Source organism: Nymphalis io, chromosome 7 (assembly GCF_905147045.1).
Source record: "Nymphalis io chromosome 7, ilAglIoxx1.1, whole genome shotgun sequence".
Lineage (NCBI taxonomy): Eukaryota > Metazoa > Arthropoda > Insecta > Lepidoptera > Nymphalidae > Nymphalis > Nymphalis io.
The window spans coordinates 8,343,851-8,368,011 of NC_065894.1; the positions used below are offsets into that span (position 1 = coordinate 8,343,851).

General features: G+C 30.4%; 2 protein-coding genes across 2 annotated transcripts; both read right to left on the minus strand.

Moving 5' to 3' along the window:
- Nucleotides 1-349: 349 nt before the first annotated feature.
- On the minus strand, nt 350-12,140 carry LOC126769750 (cilia- and flagella-associated protein 61-like). The gene is made up of 27 exons (XM_050488667.1): nt 11,995-12,140; nt 11,590-11,724; nt 10,998-11,155; nt 10,386-10,530; nt 9,740-9,875; nt 9,489-9,649; nt 8,913-8,991; nt 8,303-8,583; nt 7,816-7,914; nt 7,191-7,302; nt 6,888-6,958; nt 6,318-6,494; nt 5,883-6,105; nt 5,697-5,815; nt 5,145-5,273; nt 4,643-4,837; nt 4,257-4,385; nt 3,899-4,062; nt 3,418-3,572; nt 2,994-3,192; nt 2,688-2,857; nt 2,336-2,499; nt 2,033-2,189; nt 1,604-1,774; nt 900-1,010; nt 739-804; nt 350-577 (listed from the first exon to the last, which is right to left on the minus strand). Exons 1-27 carry the CDS (start codon nt 12,138-12,140, stop codon nt 350-352), a joined length of 4,080 nt encoding a protein of 1,359 aa, XP_050344624.1.
- An 85-nt stretch (nt 12,141-12,225) lies between these two features.
- On the minus strand, nt 12,226-22,424 carry LOC126769584 (protein regulator of cytokinesis 1-like). Its single transcript, XM_050488445.1, has 14 exons — nt 22,259-22,424; nt 21,824-22,023; nt 21,352-21,472; nt 20,935-21,164; nt 20,558-20,706; nt 20,047-20,214; nt 19,051-19,223; nt 18,379-18,526; nt 17,530-17,658; nt 17,151-17,287; nt 16,528-16,635; nt 14,684-14,825; nt 13,660-13,779; nt 12,226-13,297 (listed from the first exon to the last, which is right to left on the minus strand). The coding sequence occupies exons 1-14, from the start codon at nt 22,291-22,293 to the stop codon at nt 12,872-12,874; spliced, it is 2,286 nt and encodes a 761-aa protein (XP_050344402.1). The 5' UTR covers nt 22,294-22,424; the 3' UTR covers nt 12,226-12,871.
- Nucleotides 22,425-24,161: the final 1,737 nt, after the last annotated feature.

Genomic DNA, 24,161 nt, shown 5'->3' on the forward strand with positions numbered 1-24,161 from the left:
ACCGTTACAATTATGGTGCCATAAAATATTATTATCGTTATTAATATATAAAACAGAGCTTGTTTGTTTGAACGCGCTAACGTTATCTACTAGGCTGCTTTAATGAAAAACTTTTTGCGTTATTTAACTCATTTATTGAGAGACTAAAATTACAAGTACATAACATCTCGCTATGTCCCACGGGGGCGGAATAGTAAGTAACATGTAGCTTGACTGAAACCGCGCGAAAGGGATAGTGTAATATACAAAGATCAAAATAACCAACACCTACTGTATAGTCAGAAGTGAAATTTTAATATTTAGTAATTTAGCAATAAAAAGACAAGTATTTATTTAATAAAACCCTGAATCAAAAAATCTTAGATAACATTTTGACAATTGTATTTTTTCTGTTCTTGAAAGCTGGATTGTGATCCAAATCATAACTGTACTGTCTCGTTTGCCAGGGCAGAAGGTACATAGGTAATAGGATGTCGTTTTCTGATAACCATTCTAAAACATAATCAGTTACAGCTTCCACGTGAGGCGACTTTTCAAAGCTGGATCGAATATTCATTTTGGTATGGGGTTTAAATGACTGGAATAAAAAAAAATCTTTATTCATTAAATTCCACGTAAATGGCTTTCGGAAATCATGTTTTTCAGAAATAATTTTTGACAGGCAAGTATGTATTAATTAAAATATCTATAAAGTTATAAGATTCCAATAACTCAAATATAAAAAGTGAGACAAAATACCTGGTTACTCGAACCATCTCCTACTTTTCTCATAGTTTCTGCTAAAGTTTCACCATATTTTTGTCCCTAAAAGAATTTTTGTTATTGTCAAAACATTCAACCAAGAAATAGTTAGATTTATTTGATCAATACAAATATTATTACTGATGAAAAAAATGTACCTTAGGAAGTATTTCCTTAATCATAGCAAATAACTCGTCAGTTTGGTCATGATATAAAAAGCAGGCCCAAGGATCTTGAAAAAAATCGTAGAAATTATCCAACTTCTTTGCCTAAAAATACATATATTGTTATGATTCTATATAATTTAATCGTATTAGCTTAAATTGCGCCCATAGACGTCGTTTCAGACATAATAAATTTCAATGCGCCGCTAAACATGGTATCTGAGATAAAAAGAGTCATCTTAATCTTTGCTTAAGTAAGGACAAGCTAAACAGCTAAAGATTAAACTTAATATAGGCAATTCTATATATAAAATGGTGAGTTACAGTAGCTGAAAGTTGTTGTAGAAATTTACAAAAACTGCTCTCCTGAACAAAAACAAAATCTGCATTAAGCATGTTCGTCTTATAACCATGGATATTATGTCCCTCGTGCCTGTAATGAAAATCACTCACTCACCATTTAAATTGTAACAGCAATACCAATTATCATTACTGTTTGGTAGTAGAATAACTAGTAAGTGGATGGTACCAAATCTGACTGCACAAAGTCTTTACCCGTAGAGCTTAAGGCACTGAGCCCATAGACTTTGCGCTACCTTAATATTTATTTTAGAGTTATAATATGCTTTTATTTATTTCCTTTTATATTGAAAATATAATACAAAGTCAGCGTTTTAATTAACAGAAAAATTACTTACAGTATATCGCAAATGAACATTATTAAGAACGGTCGAGGAAAGTCCATAAAGATTTTTAAAATTTTCGAGCGAAATTTTTTCGGGAGTCAAACATGTAATTCCATCGACGATAAGGTCATTAGTCATGCGAAGTTTAAAATACCCACTTTTAAAAGTTTCCATTACAATGCCCTAAAATATTTTACTAAAAATATTAAACTCTTTTTAAAATATGAATACTTGTTTTATATATACTAACTATGTTTTATATTTACTTATATATATTTTATATATATATATATATATATATATATATATATATAGCTTTAGTATTTATCCTGTATTTTTAGTGAACATTATCATTTGATACATAAATATCATCATAATATTTCAGTAATATGATAGTGTACAAGACACTTTATAATTGAAGTAAAAACACGTACAACTCACATTATACCGTAAGGATTGAACATAATGATGAGGAATCTTCATCCCAGGGGATCGCACCTCTAAATACTGAATACCACCAGGAAGTATGAATTGTGTTACATGCGGCTTTTTAAAAATAGGGATTCTTCGAACTTCTTCCGAATCGTGAGACTGGCAACTACATATTATTTAGAAAATAATATTATATAGTACAAAACAAATAACACATAAGTGTATATTTTAATATATTTTATATGTCGCGTAACAAGCGTTTCGAAAAAGCGTGATCAAAACCAGACAAAAATGTTTGTTAAAGTTACTTACGATGTTTCAATATTAATTGATTCCGAAACATCAGTAGAATCTTTCGTAACAATTGAAGATGAATCAAAACTAACACACTTCACTGACCCTTTTACTGACTTTTCTAGCTCTATAGGTGTTTCTTTGAAAAGTGGGTCTAACTGATCCCTAATTTGAGAACCAAGCTGTAAAAACAAAGTACCAAGATTTTCTGTCTTATTGTATCATTATTATTTATATATATATATATATATATATATATACATTTCAAATTAATTTCAGTTCTTATTTATTTTGCCAATGAATTATTGATAAATTAAAGAAAAAAAGAAAGAAAAAGGAAAGAACAAAATTAATAAATTAAAGAAATCACCTTGGCTCCCACTTCGTAGGCATCGTAATATTTTTGCCGCATTGTATCAGCGTAGTACCTTCTATAATATCTAGTGGCTGTTCCGGCGGCATAAATTGAAGGATCTTTAGTCCTAAACTGATGGTCTATTAGAATCCCGCCATCATATGCCATACCGCTTTTATTAATTGCTAGGAATTAAAATTAAAGTAAAATAAAGTAACAACCTGTAAATATGCTAAGGCCTCTTCTAGTTTTTAAGGTTTGGAATAAGAAAGGTTTTAACGACGTAAGAAAACGTTAAGTATATATTATGATAATCCATACCAAAAAACGCTTGCTCATTTACACCACGAGTCCCATAATAAAAAAGGGCTGAGCACTTTAGTTGTAACAGATGAAATTGCGAGAGGAAATCAACCTGAGTAACTAGATTGTCAACATCCATATGCCAGACGTGAAAATAATACGAACGATAAACTTTGATTTTCAGATTTTTTAGAAGCTCGCACACAGAATTTTCTACCTAAGGAATAAAAATAACAACCAGTCAGTGAGATAAATATTAACTCTTAACAGGGTAAATTAATTAAACGCCAATTATGCAATACATTTCACATTTATAAGGAAATAGATTAACCAATGTATATTAATTGATTTTAAAAAAGTGTTGTAAAATTATTATGATGAGATATAATGCTCCATGTCTCGATAACGCAAAGATATTTATTTTAATTGCAATAAAACTTACATAAGCATTACAAAATAACGAAACTCTCATTTTTCTAATATGTAAAGGTGGGAAGGGTTCAATAAAAATTATATTTTCAGTCGATATCTTCATTTCAATTAAAGTTGCCAAACAACAGTAAACGTGTTTCGTAGCACCGTAAACGAGTATTTTATCTGAAATCCCAATGACTTTTAACTCAGATTCAGTCTTATTGCATGTTCAACTACACTGCCTAGCATACTTTGAAAATGGCCGTCATAATCCAAATAATTCTAACGGACGGTTCGACCGAAATCATCATATTAAGCATTTGTGTTTAAATAGAAGAATAACAAGATTGTGATAGTTTTTATATAATCCATTTATGTACACCAGTAAAAGACACATAGTTTTAGTTAGATATATTGCTATATAAAACAGTAGAAGTCAAAGTTTGATATTTATTTAACCACTTAGACCCAAAATATTTTAAACCATAAAAACTCATTTAAAAACTCACAGTCCGTATCCTGCAAATTTAATGACCGAACAAAGCCAAGTGCCTTATTCGCATCTGTTATCGTGTTTATAATGAAGACGTTAGCTGGAGTATAGTTAATAACGTCTGGTTCTAACCTAGGCTGAGGTATGTCAAGAGGTGTATATTGAGGAAGTTTGCCGCTCCTAAATAAAATAAAATAATTACACATAGTTATGTTTATCGTATGCCGCTTCTCAATCAATATTATTAATAATTTTGAATAATACAAAATCGAATATTAACCTTTAAAGTATTATACTCGTACTTTTAAAAAAAACGTTAGCCGGTACAGCAGTCAGTCGGAAAAAGTCATTAAAATACATATAAATTCTCATACCTCACATCTTTTTTTCTTTTTAATATAGACTTTAAGTAATCCGGATGTTGATATTGCTTTCCAAATAATAAAAATAAAAGGTCATAATCACATTTGCGACCATTTGACAGATATATGTGTTTTTTACGTCTACAACACAAATATAAATCTTATATCCTTTTCTAATGTGATGTCACATATTATGTGAGTTATGTAAGTGAGTTTACATTCGCGCCAAGTTAGAAGATCAAGAATTCTTTAACGCGAGCACAAATGGAAACAAGGAAATTAGTATGGATGATTAGAATGCGCGAAAAGTCACGATTTCACGCTATTTTATCGGTTTTCCCACGTCCATATCAAAAACTGAAGTACATCGATGATTTTAATAAAAATAGTATTCTTACTTATCAATCTCGACCATTGTCCCTTGAATAACATTCACATAATACGTATATGGAACGCTTTTAAGATATTTTTCGGAATTTGTGTAATATTTTTGGAACATCATTTCAGACAGTGTATTTGTTCTTTTTGTATATGGCAGACCATTTGGCGACACTAAAGTCACATTTGTGAAGAATAAATAAAAACAAGAATCACTGAAAAACACAAGAATTTTATAAAATTTTACTCAGTGTGAAAAAGATATATTTTATTTTCATCGAGTATTTCAGTACAAGACGAGTAGACTCTGTAAGCTTGTCGCATTATCAGTACAAAACATACCCATGTAGTCGACAATGTATCAAACTTGAAATTAGATAAAAATTAATATTTTTTGCATAAAGATATATAAGCTAATACAATTTTACAGCGCTATTTGCTAATCCATCTATATTGTCATGTAACTTATATTGCTTTTTATATAAAAATAAAGTAAAGGTATACCAATGAAATTTGGGCTACCTGAAAAGCAACGTATTAAGAAAGGCCATTGCAGTTCTAGAAGCTCCAACAACAAGAATTCTAGCGTTAATATTGACTTTAGGAACACTTGTTAACTTCTTGCTTATAAACCAGCTACTAAATGCCATTCTGTTAATTAAAAAATATATATATATATTATCTTAATAGCACATTAATACATCTTTCCGTCTGATCAATAAATATACTAATATTCACTGCCTCGGTGGTGGTAGTGGCTAGCTTATATAGAGCCCTGGGTACAATCCCTGGGTCGGGCCAAAAAATGTTATGCGGTTTTTTATGAAAGAATTCTGAGTAATAGTTCAAAGTTTAGAAGTTAGCAGTATTTATACTAAGCACCTAAAGTCATTGGTCACGTCGAATTGTCGTCCTATAGGGTATGTGCTAGAGAAAAGAGATATGTCTATTAAATAATATCATGACAAAGATGTTCTGAAATGAATCTTGCCTAATTATTTATTATACTAAATTGGACTAGCTTATAAATACAAATAACTATATAATACAAAAATAATGTTTTGTAAATCTTACACAGTATTAGAAAGTTTGCGGACCCGTCTCAGTTCTGGCGTAGACACATAACTAATTTTTGAATTTCTTGGCATGAGAGGTACCATACAAACAGCTAATGAATTCGCTTTATGAGTTACCTTAAATTATGTAGAATTAGTACATCTAAGTATGGAATGACTACAGGACTGTATGCTTTTTACTAACCCATTTATTTCTATATGCAGTTAACCACATCATAGCGTTAGAGCCAGAGAGTCTTATCATATCTCTGGCGAAGAACCTGTAATGTGGTTCGAATACAGGATACACTAAAACAGCTTTAAGTGTGACTAAGCCGCAGTCCAAGCCTTGATTGATATGGTATTTGTGGATCCGATGCGAATCCAGGTTAAATTTAATGCGAATGAAGTCTATCTGTTCTGGTTTCCTAAAAATTTAAACAGTGATTAAGCAAGTCATTAGATTCGACAAAATAAGTGAACTTGTTAGGTGGTAATGATTTTATTGATTACAATTGTTAATATATTTTATAATATTTCAGTCTCTTTTATTTTGTCAATTAAACTTAACATATGAATATTTTGTTGTTTCATATATATTTTATAGTAGTAGCATTATATATTGATATGAAATACTCACTCTAATATACTAACACCAATGAGTGTAACACCACTCAGAAACACGTAGCATTGTAGGTCACTTTTATTTATAATAGTATTTTCTATAGTCCATAATGTCTCCTTTCCGTCTAAGCTCCTTAAGAGATGAGCAATTTGAGGTACATCCATTAACTCTGCCCTACGAACCCTTAGCTTACTTCAAAATAAAAGAGGACTTAATTAATTATTATAATATATATATACATATATGTTTCAAATGCTTTTAATTTTTATCGCCTGATTACTATTAATTAATAACATAGTTTTAAGAAACCAATTGATAAGGATTTAAAGTCTGAAGGACAACTGTTTTTCTAAAAATTCTAATAATATTTTACAAATCTTGTGAAAATCCTCTGAATACATTATCTTTTCCTCAAGAGGGAAGAATTGGAAGACATTTATACGCTGTGACTGTGACATTAAGCGAAATACTAATTTCTTTTAAAACTTTAAACAGCGGGGTAGGCCCTTGTTTTAAAAAAAAAGCAAAAAGCTAAATTATTTTTTCATTTCTACTCAATAAATTATATATATATAAAAAAACTACCTGAGCACAGAACTTCGATGAGCAACATAAAGAGCATAGTCTGTTGAAGTTCCTTCATTAGTGGGAACAAACTGTAAAATATTTATTTTGTTTTAATTTCTTTGGAGTAAGTATAACAAAACATGCGGGAAATTTCAGGCAATATTTGACTTAGATACGAATCATAAAATTAATTAATTAAATTAAAATTGTATAGGTTCACTAACTAAAATAATACGAGATCCGCCCTTTAGCCTTTTACTAGGGCAAAGCTTTATATATGGTAAACGTAAAAATGTAATTAACAAAGTAAGCTATAATTACATAGAAATGCTCAAGTAAATGAAAACTTTTGTCTTTGCAAGGCACCCGAATAACGCAATAATCGTAATCCTTCATAACTTCAAACGCTGCTTCTAGCAAATGAAAGGCTTGTCTGAAAATAACACAAATTTATATTAAGGAATATTAATCTCACAACTATGTAATTTGTTTTCATTATTTACTAATGGTCTACCAAAATTGACACTTCCTTAACAAAATATGTTTAACAAACTTTGAATTTTTTTTTCTTTGCTTTTTTATAAAAAGATAATGGATAATGATAATGTCCTCATGGTAAATTTGGTTACGGCGGCAAGACCAACTAGCCAACGGTTCAAGACTCAAATTATAGTTCACAATTGTATGCTCAAACAAAAATGAATTCACCTTTCCTTCACTCTTATTATCAAACAAGCATAAAATGCGACTCGACCGAAAATACTGCAGGCGCAGAATCAACAGTTTTACGTGCTTCCAGAGAAACAGGACTTTCAAACTCCTACAGATCTACTGCTTTATAAGCTAGTCACGAGGAAATAAATGTGAAAAAATAATATTTAGTAAAAAATTAAACTAGTGTTCTCTTTTTTTAACTATAGCTGATATCCAAATACTTCATATTTACATTTCATCCACATCTTCTTGAAATCCGAACAATTCGATCATAAAAGCATTTGGATCACCAGCATATATCTTCTTATTTTTATCTTCATTGGTTTTATTTCTAAATATAGAAGTTCTTTCTGTAATTCATGGTCATTATACAATAGGCAAAAACGCCAATAGACTTATATAAAAACATTTATTAAGAAATTATTTTGTAATTACGGTTCACTCTATCTTGAATCTGCATTATTCGAGAATGCCGAGGTCCTTGATTTCTTAGATCAGGTCTGTATTTCATTAAAGAACGAAATAATAAAATTAATAAATAAATATTTATTCGAAGGATAAAAATTTTACTATCTAATTGTTGTACCTACGACTTACAATTACAACAAATTATTGGAATTGTGCTAAAAAAAATTATACGCTCTTAGTGCAGATTTTTTGCGTTTTGTGTGGCTTATTTTCAGCGTTATCTTTTTTAAATTTGAAAATAATAAACTTACAATAATAATTCATAAGAAAGTACTTGTGGTACAGTCAAAAGACGATTATCGATATTAACGATTTCGTAATCAAAAGGATCGTCTTCTAGAAGGCAATTCACAAATGATAGATTGGTTGCAGTTGAAGGAGTTGGTGAACTTATCTCCCTTTCGCTGTCTTCTGAATATTGTTTGCTGTAATAAAAATGATCGAAACTTCTCCGCATAGCTGATTTACGATCAAAATTAACTTTACTATGTGTTTTAGTCCTTTTGCCGGGTTCCTTTTTTATCGTTGGTGCCTGTTGGACACACCAAACTCTATAGGTACCTACATACTTGTGAATTACTTGTAATTAGCTAAATAAGGCGGTATTTTGAAAAAAGCTAGATCAAAAATATGTTTGAATGTATTTTTGGTCTAATGTTGCAGTATGCAGCCTTATTGTATTGGGTTCAAATCCCAGATCAAGTAACAATATATTGGAAACTCTTACAACAAATTATTGTACCCCACTACCTCGGACAACACGCAAAGCGATTGGTTGTGCTTAATTGACTAGTTTTTGAGCGAATCCTGTCAAAAGGATATTAAATAAATTGCAAAAGACAAGTTCTGTAAAATATTTACTTCGTTAACTTCTCCTTTTTCTTGTATGCCATGAACAGCATCATGAAATGGACTCCATTTTCCAAGCATTATTGGCTCTCTATAAAATATTAAACAAAAAAAAATAAATATATCTCCTTATACTATATATAGATATATTTCTTTTTGTCATTTTCTATTAAATAAATGCCAATGTCGATTCGATTACAATAGATAGCATTTTGCAAGCATGAGTAGAAAAATAATATTCTTATTTTTTTCAGAAAGTGATGGTCAAAATCTGACTTGTAATAATAATAATAATATCCTGGGACATTTTTCACACACGACCATCTGATTTCAAATCAAACTTGTACGAAGCTTGTGCTATGGAAACCAGGCAACTGATATACTACATATACTACTTTTCTTTTGTAAATACATACTTATACACTATTAAAATATATAATAATTACACCCAGACTCAGGACAAACAGACATGTTCATGCACACAAATGTCTGTCCTGGGTGGGAATCGAACTCACAACCTTCGGCGTGAAAGGCAATCTACCAACCACGCCAACCGGCTCAGATAAAAAGGCTTACATCAAATCTTACCCAAAAGTATTTAGCAAAGTATTCGATCGTTTATATTTTTCTTTTTCTAAAGCTGTTGCTTTTCGTAGACCATGAAGAGGAGCAAGTTCATAAGTATTTTGCAGCATGTCATAATTGATCTTAGAGTTCAGGCACATCACTCCAACTGCTTGATCTTGATACTATATAAAAATATGCTTTGGATAAGAAAACGTATTTTTACAACCAAAACTTGCAACTAGTATAAAATATCATTATTTATAGAAACTTACATCAGCTACAATGATTGTTCTATCAGTTTCTGGATGGCGCCCGATAATTTCACTTATATAAAATTCACCATACATTTCTTGTAATCGGGGACAATATTTTTCTAACAATCTTACAATATCATCATTGTCTTCCTCTCTATGTGGCAACGTAAATCAAATAAATATGTAATGTGCCATCAATTATTTAATCTAATATACATGAAAGTATAAGAACTGTGTCGCAGCATTCATAAACTGTAATCGGTTCGACTATGAAGTCAACTACTGCCTGTTTTTAAGGAATTACTAATCCTTCTAACACCTTGTGTTAGAAGCGGGTACGACAATAGCCCAAGGGGTCAGGTAGTCCTGCTACTTTTACTTTGCAAGGCGGCCCGTAAACCATTGCTTTATTAACGCTTAATATTTTGATCACGCTACTTTATCCAACACTTGCTGGTTTTCTTTAGATGCGTTTTCTGCGCCGTCAAATACGAGATAAATAATTATGGTGGTGATTACTCAGATTGTAACCAGCAATTATCGAATAAAATTCATGTGTTCTACGTTCATGTGTTCTATTAGGCTACCTGCCCTAACAACCATTTGAACTTTACATATTTTCTTCAAGAAATGCTATATACTAGAAATATTTTCAAAAACTAACACCGCTCGTCGTATCTTAAGTTTAGGGCAAAAGTCATTTCGTATCGCAGTGTAAAGGTACATAAGATCTTCAGAACCATTGTTTGGTTTTGGCTTGAATTTGTATATACTACGTTTCTTAAAAGTTTTATATCTGGTCATCCAACCTGTGCAAATATTTATAACATTTGAAATATAAAACAACTTTTAACAGGGACAATACATTTTTATGGAAAACATGACCTGATTCTACATCAACAGCATAGAAAATAAATTAATTTGTTAATAGCATTCATATAGGTACCGACAAATGCAAAATATACATATGAGCAATCGAGTATTTTAACTAAAATTCGTTCATGACATTATATAAAAGTACTGATAATCCGTCATCATTTAGAAAAGTCCACTGCATATTCTACTCTATCATAAATTATTTTATAAATATTTATAAAATATATTAAATAAATTATAATAATAATTCATTTTAAAAATATTTTTATGATAGACTAGAAGATTTTAACAGTAAATAATACATTAAATATAACTTACCTTGCTGTGTTACGCATTAATTTTTAGTTTAAAAGTAATGTAATATAATAAACATTTATTTGTATAATAAATACCGAAATACCTTCCGGACAACCAGGCGGCACAACCAACACAATGTTTAAAAGATAAGCGTCATTACGGAAAATCGACACAAAAGCTTCTTCGACGAATATATCCGTAACAGCATCAATGCAACACATGAAATGTATGAACAAAGTATTTCTTGACAAATAATATTTCCTAAAATAAATACATTGTTGCTAAATACCAACATCAGAAAGCAATAATCTTTGTTGTTTTACTCCTAAAGCTAGAAGGTTGTTTATCTTCTTATTTTACGTAAAGGCGCCATTCTACCAGGATTGGGCGGGCTAACCGTCAGGGAGTCACGGTAGTATGCGCAAGCGATCCCGTTCCACGAGTCCCAACCGCTGGCTTTTTAGTGGGTATTCCTACCAGGGGTAAACGCGTAGACTCGTTTTACCAGCAAGAAAAAAAAATAGAATCGTGTCTAATATGATAACGTCCACAAATTACATTACACAAATATGAACAAACACAATTATTACTATAACTAATATCAACACTAATGTGAAACACCGCAATGACAAATGTGGGACAAATGAATCTGCTGTGGAATGATTTTGTGATTGTAAAGTTAGTAATAAACAAACTGAAACAGGTTGCGTATCCAATTTTCCCAATCCGAAGGATCAACGCCATTTATATTTGGGTGGTCGCAAAGTGCCATGAACCCTATTACTTCCTTTTTATTATTTATCATGCATATCGATAAAGTTGATATTTCTCTGGAATAGTTAATAAATCTTAAATACCTAATATAAAAAAATAGCACAATTTAATCTTAAGTGGTTTAGCAATGCAATTTTCTCTTGTTTAATTATTGCTATTTTAAAACAAAATAACTACTGACTTATCAGCTTTTATAAATAGTAATACATTTTAAATCAGCAACAGCTTTTGAAAAATTCAAAACTTCCATTTAATGTTTACTTGTAAAATGATGATTCGCTTCAAGTCAAAATGCATTAAAAATAACGTACCAAGACGATACTTACATCAAATTTCCGATATCAATATTACCAAACAGTTGCTCAGTATGTTTGAGATTTATTATCAAGTCTATATCATGTTTATCACCTTCTACAGCTCTTCTGAACCTTCTACCATTTGGTCCTACTTTAAAGTCGAAAAATATAGACATCTTCACTAACACTCGTAAAGAACGCTTGAATTATTGGACCAAAAATTCAATCTCTAGTTGGTTATGAATTCAATAAAACGCCAAATAAAAATATGAATAATATATTACAATCATAATTTACAAATTCAAATTATTCAAAATTACATTATATCGAAAATCATCGTATATTTATGTGCATGAAAATAGTGAACCACACGTGCTATGTATTCTTTAAATCATACAATACTGACCAGTATTAAGTACATCTCACAAACGAACAGTTAAAGCTGCCAGGACGATAATTACTTAGTATTATCTTGTAAATAGTATGAATAAAAATAAAAATTCTTTGTTGGTATTTCGTCGCAATTTCAATCATTCAATTAAAAACTATAATCGAGCCAGTTATTCTAAACTATGATACTATATAAAAAACAACTAAAATGAAAATTATATCCAACTGAAAATCTTTAAAAAAACATATGAAACTACGTAAAAAATATACTATTCATAACATAATCTATTAACATATTAAATTACCTCAATACAATGTCAATTAAACCTATCAAAAATAATAATAATTGAGACACACAATTGGAATATTTTAACGAGTATGTCATAAATTAACATTTGATTTTTGTTCTAAAAATCTCACTTATGTCATTGATTGTCCACACATCTTAATACATTACTATTCGTAATAAAAGGAGCACAGCATTGTATTAAAATATGCATACATCATTTCGAAGAGTTTATATGAGGGGTGGGAAGTTTTTGGCTCGCATTAAATGCGAATGCGATTTAGACCGGCTAACGTTGTTTGGAGTCGTCTTTAGGGGCATACTGGTGACTGTGTTTTGTCTCTGAAGGTTCACTTTGTTCGCGCTAAGGGGAGCTCGGGGGGTCGCGAAGCCATCGTTATTCAACTTTAAAGCGGATCGAGTTAGTCTCGTGGGCGTACATAGGAGATTACTCTTAGGCGTCATCGGCATATTCACGTGTTGTATATTCTCCTTTCCGATTTTCGGCGTCAGTGGAGTAGGGTTCGTTTTTAAAGTTTTTTTTGGGGTCTCTTTTCTCTCTTCTAAAGTTTGAAAGACTATGGTCGGAAGATTTACTTCGTGGCCTTTGTTGTTTGCCATTGAGCTTCGACTGATCTGTTTCTCGTTAATGCCGTCCTGTTGATAATAAAATTGAAAGATTAATTAAGAATGCATAATTTTTTTGTTTCGTCGAATATATTTTTCATTTTTATAATAAATGAATATAGATACGTCAATGTATATCTACGGACTAAGAGTTAATTACATATATATAAATTTATTATTTTCTTCTAATTACTAATAACTTCTTACTAATATTACTACTACTCTTCGAATAATTTCTATTATATAAAAAAATATTTAGCTATATTCCCTAACCTGATTGTTAAATACAAACCCGGTAACGTGTAAGGTAAAGGTACCTCGATGTAACAAAGCCTACAGACAAAAGTGGGATACAAGATACATCTAAGATTTACTCAGAACTATTCAGTCACCTTGAAGTCAGTGTATGTGGTGAGCAGCGTGGTCTCCATGAGCGGATCGGTGGCGCGAGATTCGCCCGACAGCGCGCCGCCAGTCGAGCGCCGCCCGCCGCTACGACGCCGACCGTGCGACTAAGCGGGAACAGACGAATGTACATAGTGACAAACTATTTCTAATACGGAAATGTTGTTCTAAAATATTTTAATTAAATGCCTCTCTTAAATTAGGCTTTATTCATATTATTACTAAAAATACAAAAACATTAATACGAAGCTAGTTTCGGCGATCGCAGTGTTTTTATCGAATGCTCTTTGCTTTGGATGTATATAGAGTAATTAGTTCATAAACGGATTTCGGGCGCTTATGGCGTTTCAATAGGAACTGTATATATTTTTTTAAGTTAATAAAATTAAAGACAAAACAGCTCCCTTTCCCACTCTCACTTATAAAGTCGAACAAAATTAATTTTGATACATTCGTTCATACACTTTTTTTAATAAATATATATACATATATTTTGAGCAGTGAATGAAACTTATGATTCTATCACTGGTTAACATACTGACACAGCTATATCAGATAAAGAGATCCTTTTAAATTCCGATTTAATTGAAATGATTAAACTTTAGTTTAATTGGAAAGACTGACGGTTTTATAAGATTCATTTTCATTCATAAAAAAAGGTCAATTTTGTTGAATACTTTGACTATTATTGTTTACACTATTAGTGAGTAAATTCAAGACATTTGTTAAACGCATACATCTGAAAACACTACACACTTTAGAGTGGAGACACTAGACTTCAGAGTTTTTAATTTTAAAAATGCATAACTAAAAAATTTTACACTACTCTAACGCTATATCTACATCTTACATAAATATCACTACGATACATCTTTAAAAAATGTATACCAATTTATACATTGAAAAAATATAACGAATAATTTACAAACAACAAAGAAATGCAACTACATATGATCGAAATTGTTACAGAAATCCTTTAGTTGTGAAATTAGTTTTACATTATTTACTTACGGTCCGCTTGTGTTTGAGAATGTTGCCATTGACGGTGGCCTTCGGAGTCTTCTTGCCATCCCCGCCGTAGTCCAGTTTCCGCTTGGCGAGCTCCCCCTTGCCCTCCGCCACCGCTCGCGCCGCCAGCCGCCCGCTGATACGTCTGCGAAGAGTTACGTTTTATATTAGTGCAGATTATCCATTATTACTAGTTTAATTTGCGAAAAAAGAATTGTACTACATTGAAAATTATTAAATAATCAACATTATTTATTTTGTGTTTTATTTACTTTTATTGTTTTTAATATATGTATATATATATTTATTAATATGAATACTACATATACTCAATAAATAAAATTAACTCAAAGAGATGGACAGATCAATCAGTATGAAATTTAGCATAAAATACAATGTGTGATGAATGTGGTCCATTTGATGGGCCACCTGATGGTGAGTGGTCACCAACGCCCATAGACATTGGCATTGTAAGAAATGTTAACCATCGCTTACATCACCAATACCAACCTTGGGAACTAAGATGTTATGTCCCTTGTGCCTGTAATTACAAATATGATATAGGATCCTTTTTTTATTTTTTAATAAAATTAATGTTATTATCACTGGGTAGCTTATTAACATATACACATTCATGCTTATTGCAATTCGTATAAGACGTTTACGCACGGTTAATATATTTTGAATTAAAACAGTTTTTGTTGTATTGGTAGTTTCATAAAGAATTCTGGCACAGTAATAAATTTTTTTCATAAAATCAAGAAGCTAGTATGCAATATAAATTGCCTATCGTTTATTCGATTTGGCGAGCAGTATTTTTTTATTCAGAACATTAACGAATCGATAATACAAGATAAGATCTAATTTCCAATTTACTGATTACATAATACACTTCGCTACAATAATTACTAAACAGAGCAACTAAATAATTACACTATAATTAATCAATTTAATTGGGCAGCAACTAGTTACGGATTGTTCTACATAAACAACACTTCTCATTCCCTCTACTTATGTAATGGATAATTAACTTTTTAGCTACGTGTCAATAATCCAACTTGCCTGCATGACGCGAATATTTTCACTTCATTAAGTTACAAACGAGCGCTGAAATAGTATTAGGGATGAGAAGTATTTTTGTAAAAGTGTATTATAGTCATCACTCACTTTAGATGATTCAAGAATCATATAAAGTGAGTGATATAGATTAACTGGTAACAAAAGTATATATTATCCAAAATCATGCAGACTAATATTCCTTTTTACATAGAAATACCACATCACAATGGACATTCATATGTTATGACAAACTATGTACAGTTTGAGAAAGGAGCTACATACATATGTATGTCAACATACTCTGATTGAACACCATTTGCACGGACACTTTGCTGGTGGACACTGGGAAAACTATAACAGATAGTGTACTAAAATTTAACATAAGAGATAGATATTATATAATTGTTAAAATTAAACAATACAAAAAAACTAAACATTTATAGCACACCATTTATCTTAGTTAAAATTTTATATTTTCTCTAGTTTTGGAGATATTTAATTATGGCTGAATAAAAATAGACATGCGAGGCGCAGTAAGATGTATTTTTAATAAACAGAAGCACTTGGATTATTTCACCATATTATAAACAAAAAAATTAGGGTTAAACTTAAAGTTGGTTGCAAATACGTTATTATTAAGTAACATTAAGAATATTATTTATTAAATTATACACCACAATTTAACTGCAAGAAACTGCACAGGGTATATTATAGCATAAACATTTGATGTTTATTAAAATAAGTTATTTGAAACCATTGAGATCTTAATTTAAATATCAATTGCTTACCTCTTAACAGTCGATATAGCTGACCTCTTGAGCGCAGATAGGTTGGAGGAGAGAGTGGTGACGGCCTTGGTTGCACTACTCGTGATGAGTTGACGCTTGCTGGGAGGTCTAGAAGTCAAAAGACCTGTTTACACTGACTACACACTTGTAATTTTAACATGTATTGATAACGAGAAGTTTTATTATTTAATTAGTTCCTTTAGTTGGAACTACTAACATGGATAATATTATATAATAGCTAACACTAAGAAATCTCACTTAATAGTTGATATTTTTCATGCATCAACTAATTATCCATTAAATGTTTTAAATTACTTTTTTGAAGTAATATATTATAAAACTAATTTTCACCCGTTAACTTAAACGTGGACGTAAACTTCACCAGCGGTTGAGGCAGGAAGGCCCCTGCCTTGTTTCAGATGTTAGACAAAAGTGGCCTATGTCTTGAATCCCAAAGACAGACATAGGCTACTTTTATCTACTACTTTCGCATTTATAATATTAATATAGATGAAATCTTTTGTAATTTTTACATTACATTACTCATTGGGAAGTTAGGTTAAAATGGATTTAAAAAATTATATTTGTACAGACAGACAAAGAAGCATGTCAATAAAATATACCTGTTCTTCTCAGCGGTGGCCGCTAAACCAGCCGCCGTGCGATTTCGTTTGCCGAGTGGTGAAGTTGCGAGCGAACGGAACAGTGGGGTGGTAGGTGTTAGCGCCTGCTTGCGAGCCGACAGCTTGTTATGACGCTCCTGTATAAGATATACAATGTTTTTTATTTAAATTTGCAAACTTTAAACTGTTAGGCAGTTTACAATTACAAATAATGGCATTGATACTTGGTGTATATAACTTGATATATATATGAAACAACAAATGTACATTATCAAAAATACTTTTTTTTTGTATACGAAATTATTTCTTGAAACCAATTTATTGATCATTCGTTATTTTTGTATCAATTTTATAATAAATATAAGCATTTTCAACTAACCGCTTTTCTGACCTCCCACTCATCTTGTATCAGCTGCAAAAGTGGTTTGCCATCCACGGTGAAGGTATTGCCTGTCTTAGACTCGTATTCAGTGACCAAATCTCTAATTTGTGCTTCAATTTTGGGTAACTGTAATAAAAAGATTATTATTAAATACTTGCTTATATAAAAAAATGCAACTTATAATGAAATACTTGGAAGATACGAAATACCCCATGCGAAGGAGATTTAAAGAAATAATTGAAATTGTTTAAAATAAATCTATACTACACACTTTTTTCTTTCGTTTTTGTACTTAAAGTAAAGTTCTTAATCTGACTTTGTCTACAATGCTGATCTAATGAGAGTTGGTACATATGTAATAGGTTTTCATCCAACACATATAGAGTTCCTCACGAAGTTTTTTTTTTTTTTTATAGAATAGGAAGGCGGACGAGCATATGGGCCACCTGATGGTAAGTGGTCACCAACGCTCTTAGACATTGGCATTGTAAGAAATGTCAACCATCGCTTACATATCCAATGCGCCACCAACCTTGGGAACTAAGATTTTATGTCCCTTGTGCCTGTAATTACACTGGCTCACTCACCCTTCAAACCGGAACACAACAATATCAAGTATTGCTGTTTTGCGGTAGAATATCTGATGAGTGGGTGGTACCTACCCAGACGAGCTTGCACAAAGCCCTACCACCAGTAAAGTTTTCATTTACCGCCGAGCATAAGATGAATTATAAACACAAATGGTTTGAACCAGCAATCTTCGGTTAAGAGTTACATATAAGTCATATAAGGCAACAACTTGGCTTGTCATTTAGAGATAAAAAATAAATATAGTAAACAAAGTACATTGCTAGCTATCGCCTTTCGTTCCTTCTCTTCTCGCAGCAGTTGTCCTCCGCGGTTGTGGTATCGGCCAGGTTCAGAGGCACGCGCTTCTAGTTCCGTCATTTTCAACCATAGATTTTTGCGTGTAACTACCAGCTCAAAGATATGCCTGTAGGAATAAATATTTTTTATTTATTTATAACTAGATTACAATCGTAGCTGCGACTGCCTATATAACTCGGGACTAAGCACAATACAGCAGTACTTGGCATTGTTGTGTTCCCATTTGAAGGGTGAGTGAGCCAGAGAAATTACACGCACAAGGGACATAGCACCTTCAACCTTTCATCTTCAATCACAAAGGACAAATACAATATTAGTAGGGATAGTAACAGATTCAATTAATCTTGATTTCATAAAAACTCAAGTCAACTTACAATAACAACGCATTTACTTGGTTGTGGGGATTTGTTTAAGCCTGGTACATCCCATCCATCATCACATATTCTACTGCTAAACAGCTATACTTAGTATTGTGTTTGTTTTGAAATGTGAATAAGAAATGGTTATTATTACCAATATTAATGGGCAGTGGAGACCACTTTCAATCAGATGGCTCATTGGCCAATTTGCCTTCCTATATAATGTTGTAATAAATATTTAAAAATATTATTAATAAAAACACCAACTTACTTGTTATCATTGTAATATTTGGTAATTCTATCCAAATATAGTTCATGCAAGGTCAGGGTGTCTTCGGTGAATATATCCTGGAAGTAGTGTAAAAATTCTTCTCTCTCTTGAGTTGAGTACATCACATTGTCCCACATCAACTTTATCTTTGTACGGACATTTGCAACAAACACCTGAGAATCAAAATTTTAATTTATTAGTTGATGTTTATTTTGACTTGACATGGCTTTCCCAGTATGGAATGAGTTTGGGACGAAAATCCTAAACAAGATATTATAGATTGAAATTATTAGGTAGCAACAGTAATCTAAAATAAAAATTATGTTTGTTTTCTTATTTGCTAATATGGCTATTTTAGTTAGGCATATATTTTGAAATCATCTGTGATTTCAAGCATCAATTTTATGTTTTTGTATAGATAAATATTAAACACAAGTCTTTTTTTATCTTTTTGCCATAAAGGGCAAATTTAGAGTAGTAATGTTATGGTATGAGAAATTAGTTGCTCTTAGTTATATTTATCAGTTTTCAGAAATTTTGTAACTAAGTGAAGACATCAGAAATATAATGAAATGGTCATTATATCGTAAAACTGGCAAAGGTTCTCTGGAAGAAATGGTTATTAATTTATATATTACATTTTCATCCCTTAAATGCATTTTTTTATTTTTTATTATAATTTTAATATATTAAAAATAGTATAGAGTATAATTAAAAATAATAAATTATGTAATTTAATGTTTCTAGATGCTTAGAGCATTTTTATAATGTACCCTAATTTTGAGTTGAAATTTAACCTATAATGAGGCCAATATCAAGAATATTACAGAATTAACATAATATTATGGCATTATAAATTATAGGGTAAACAAAGAAATCTATGTAATAATTATAAGAATTGTGACATGTAATTAAACAATGTAGATGTTACTTCTGGTAAGTTTTATTGCAATAAAAGGAAATAATCAGAAACAAAAGAAAATGATTAATAATTACCGCAATCTTTTGTCTTTTAATTTGATCACATCTCTTTATTTCCTCTTTGAGTGCTGTTTCCGTTTCAGGGTGACAACCAGGATGTGCTTGTAGGAAGTTATCACGATAAATATAGTCTTCCTCTAAACAGTCCCAGAGTTTAGTAAGTCTCTCACGCAACTCTAAAACCTGCATAAATTACATGTTTAAATGCATTTTCATGTCAACATCAGTTTAAAAATTAAAATAACAGCATCACAATATTTCATTGATGGACAAAGGGCTCTTTAAATTCTTAAGATGTTTAATTAAACATTTTTTTCTTTGAGGCACACATATTTTTTATATTGAAAAGCAACATAAATTATAAAAAAGAATAAAACATAAATTATAAATATAAATAAAATATTTAAACATTCTAAATTTAGTACTTTGGTTAATTATAGTGTATTTTCAATCAAATAAAACAATAAAGTCTTTTTTTAAAGAATTGATATCATATAATAACATTTACATTTAAGATATAACTTACCCGGTTGTTAGTTTGATCATACTTCTCTTGCAGATCTTGCTTCAACTTAGCCAGACGATCCATGTTATAGTCAGTAACCTTAAAGTCTACTGATAGAGATGATACAACAGATTGCTCAAACTTACTCTGCGGTTTTATTTGCAACTTATCTATAAATAAACAAACAATGATAACTTATAAATTGTCCATTTTAATAAAAATCTTTTTGTATATTAATTTAAAGTTTTTAGTTTATGATGATGATAGTAATTATTAAAATGATTACACATAATTATCAGTTGCAAATAACAATTCATTAATTTATATAAATAGGTGAACATTAAATGACACAATATTCGTAACAGTATTTAAATTTTTTACAAAAATATGTTTCATACCCATGATATCCTTAATTTCAGCTTGTGTGTTCAGAAACAACTCTGCTCTCTTATCTCTTTCAGCTTGTAGGACTTCCAAGTGATCTTTGAGCTTATCCAATTCATCTTCAGCAGGAAGAGGTATTTCTTGTAGCTCATGTGTTGTGACACCGAGCTTTTCAGTAAGGTCTCTCTGCCACTCAACAAGCCTTTTCATCTTCTTGCGGCGCTGTTCCATTTGCTCTCTATATCTATATTATTTGATAAAATGTGATAACAAAAGTGTTTATTTTATATTTGACTAAATAATAAACAAAATTTGCACTAATAATGTTCAAGCTTAATTTATTATACTTTAAGTTGTTAAAAATGTTCTGAATTTACTTTTTATACACAGCTTAGAAATAATCTTTTATATAACATCAAAATGTATTTTACCCAGCTATCTGCTCTTCCAATTCTCTCTTATATTCAACTAACATCATTTCTTCTTTAAAGTCCAATATTGTTATATCCACCGACAGACATCGGCTTAGTTCTTCAGTTTCCTCTTTTAACTCTAAAATTTAACTCAGTTTTAATTGACACATGTATCAATCATCCTTAGAAGACTTTCTTAGAAAATGTTGTAATAAATATTTAAAAGTAACTGTGAAAATGGGTGTTGGCTACAGTGTTTTACAATATAGTATGAGTTTTTCCTCAAAATATGTTGTTAAATTTGAAGTGTAGTAATTTAGGCTATTAATAATATGGGCATGACTTTAAACCCAATATACATAGTAAGAAAGAAGCACTGTAAACTTGAAATAATATATTAAAATTTTGGAAGGTCGTTTCTAGAAACGGTTTTGATATTTTATGATACTCATACTAGTTTTAAATTATATTTTTGAAACTTCATACTTACTGTCTACTTGACTTTGCATAATTATTAGTTTTTGTCTAGTCTCAGATATCACATCTTTATGGAACTCTTTCTCAATCTGTTTCAATTTAATTATATTGCTAACTTTTGTATTGTCATCCACGCCCAAATGAGACCAGTTGAGCCAAAGTTCTTCCATCATGTGACGAATATTCTGAGAAATTTCTTGAAGAACCTCATTGCTGTAATTAAGTTTTTACATTCATTAATCCGGAATTAAAGAAACTGCTACTTTCTATCAGGTAGTTACCGACTAGACAAGTTTCTCGCTTAAAAATCGTTTGTCAAAAACAATCAGCTCCCCGCCACAAAGGATTTTATATTTAAATTTGTAGAATTAAAACTATATATCAGTTGTGATTATCTAGACAACGTGAAATAGATGATTTTTTCATACAAAATTTTAGAAAAACTTACAATAGCTTGCCGACATCCTCAGTTAACGTAATCATTTTTACGGAAACTCTCCAAGTAATGTCTTAAAATTCACTCCTTTTAACACACTAACCACTTAAACCTAAATCTTACGTTATTATTCAACGAAATCTAATTTTCAGAATTTTATACGACACTGGTTTTGTAAGGAGACTTGATCGTTTGAAGTTTTCAAAATTCAATACGTTACAAACAAAACGTCCAATGCTTTGATGTGATTGGCCCTTGTCGCCATTAGTGCAGATGCCATAGAGATTACGGTCTACTTATTATTTATGTCAGGTGTGTGCATTTAACGTATTATATTAAAATCAATGTTATTAAGCATGTAATAAGAAGTACTTTTTAAAATCATTGATTAATATTTATAAATAAGATAAATGTTGTTTGTAGTGAATAACCCAAATTTTATTAATAATAATTTGCCTTTTAACTTGTAGATAATAACAAAGTTTGGATAAGTACTATCACTATTAGGTATATAAGACAATAAAAAAAATTTAGATGTTTGTGGCCTATTTAAAATACATTTTGTATAATGTACGGACCTATATTTATATTACAAAAAAAAAATATTATTCTAAGTTATATGATCAGAGTCTCTGATGAAACCAAAATTATAATTATTAGTGTTCGTTTGGATTATATTTTATATAAAATATTATAGGAATCAATTTCATAAAACTTTTTATCTTTAGACAAATATTTTATTATGGTCATGTTTTTCAATCGATATATATGGTGAATATTGTATAGATTGTGAATATTCTGATTAATTATCGTCGTATAGTTTAAAAAAGGAACGGAGTTTTTTACTATGCCTGGCGGTAAATAGTTATAGTAAATCCAAAAGTATAGTAGTAAAAAAAATATCCAAAGTACTTTATTTTCTGAGTTTGACATTGACAAAAACAATAAAAATCTATCTGTATTTGCCTCCTTTGTTTTTCATTTAAAATATTACTGACAATAGTATATATTATTAATTATAATAGTATTTATTATTAGTATTATGTATTAACTCCCACTGACAGCGTTTCATCAATATTATGACGAAGTGTAATAGCTTAAAATTAATTCCAGTCGTCTGGTACTGTGTTTGATATTATTTGTAATTGTTTTCTTTATTGCAACTACATAAAATGTTATTTTAAAACAACATTTTAATCGTATTCTGTTGTAAAACTAATTAATAGAATAAAACAAAGAAAGCTTTTTTTGGAATTGCAACATCGATACGAGCGTCGAGGCGAGGACGACCAGTTTTACTTTTAGATTCGAAATAAAACATGTTAGGGATCGTCCATGAATTACGTGATTTGTTAAAAAAAAACATCACGTGATTAATGGACGACCCCTTAACGAAAATTAAATTAATGATCATTAATGGTTACTTCATGTAGGTAACTTTTACGCTAGATTATTGTACAGAACCAAATGAAAGAATGCAGCCATACTTAGCTAATTCACAAATAAAAACATGTAAGTATATAACATATTTTACGTAAGAACTTATTCATGAATTATTATTTATGAATTATTTATCAACGAATCGAATATGACATGAAATTTACTTTTAAAATTATCCAAATAAACAACAAAACAAAATGCTTTATTGAATTATATGTTACGAGAGCGTGCGAAATAAACTACAAGTCGTTACGCAACTATTTTCTCAGAGTAAAATATCCTATAAAACCAACTTTCATCGATACATAAATTACCTAAGTAGGTAATAAAAATAAACTTCTTTACTATATTTATATTTTATGTTCTTATTAATAAATACACCAGTTATTAAAATAATCTTATATATTTTTTATTATTTATTTATTCCTTTTTACTGACAAGTCAATGTAAATAAAATTCTAAAATCGATTATATT

Bases quoted from the DNA above. Each gene is read 5' to 3' on its own strand.
- LOC126769750 (XM_050488667.1), bottom strand. From the start codon at position 12,140: ATGTCTATATTTTTCGACTTTAAAGTAGGACCAAATGGTAGAAGGTTC. The intron at 11,725-11,994 runs GTAAGTATCGTC...TAACTATTCCAG, and splicing joins ATTGATATCGGAAATTTGAT to AGAAATATCAACTTTATCGA. The intron at 8,992-9,488 runs GTAAGATTTGAT...AATATTTTATAG, and splicing joins ACTTTGCTAAATACTTTTGG to AGAGCCAATAATGCTTGGAA.
- LOC126769584 (XM_050488445.1), bottom strand. From the start codon at position 22,293: ATGATTACGTTAACTGAGGATGTCGGCAAGCTATT. The intron at 13,780-14,683 runs GTAAGTAAATAA...GTTCCCGCTTAG, and splicing joins TTCTCAAACACAAGCGGACC to TCGCACGGTCGGCGTCGTAG. The intron at 13,298-13,659 runs GTGACTGAATAG...TATTATCAACAG, and splicing joins CCACATACACTGACTTCAAG to GACGGCATTAACGAGAAACA.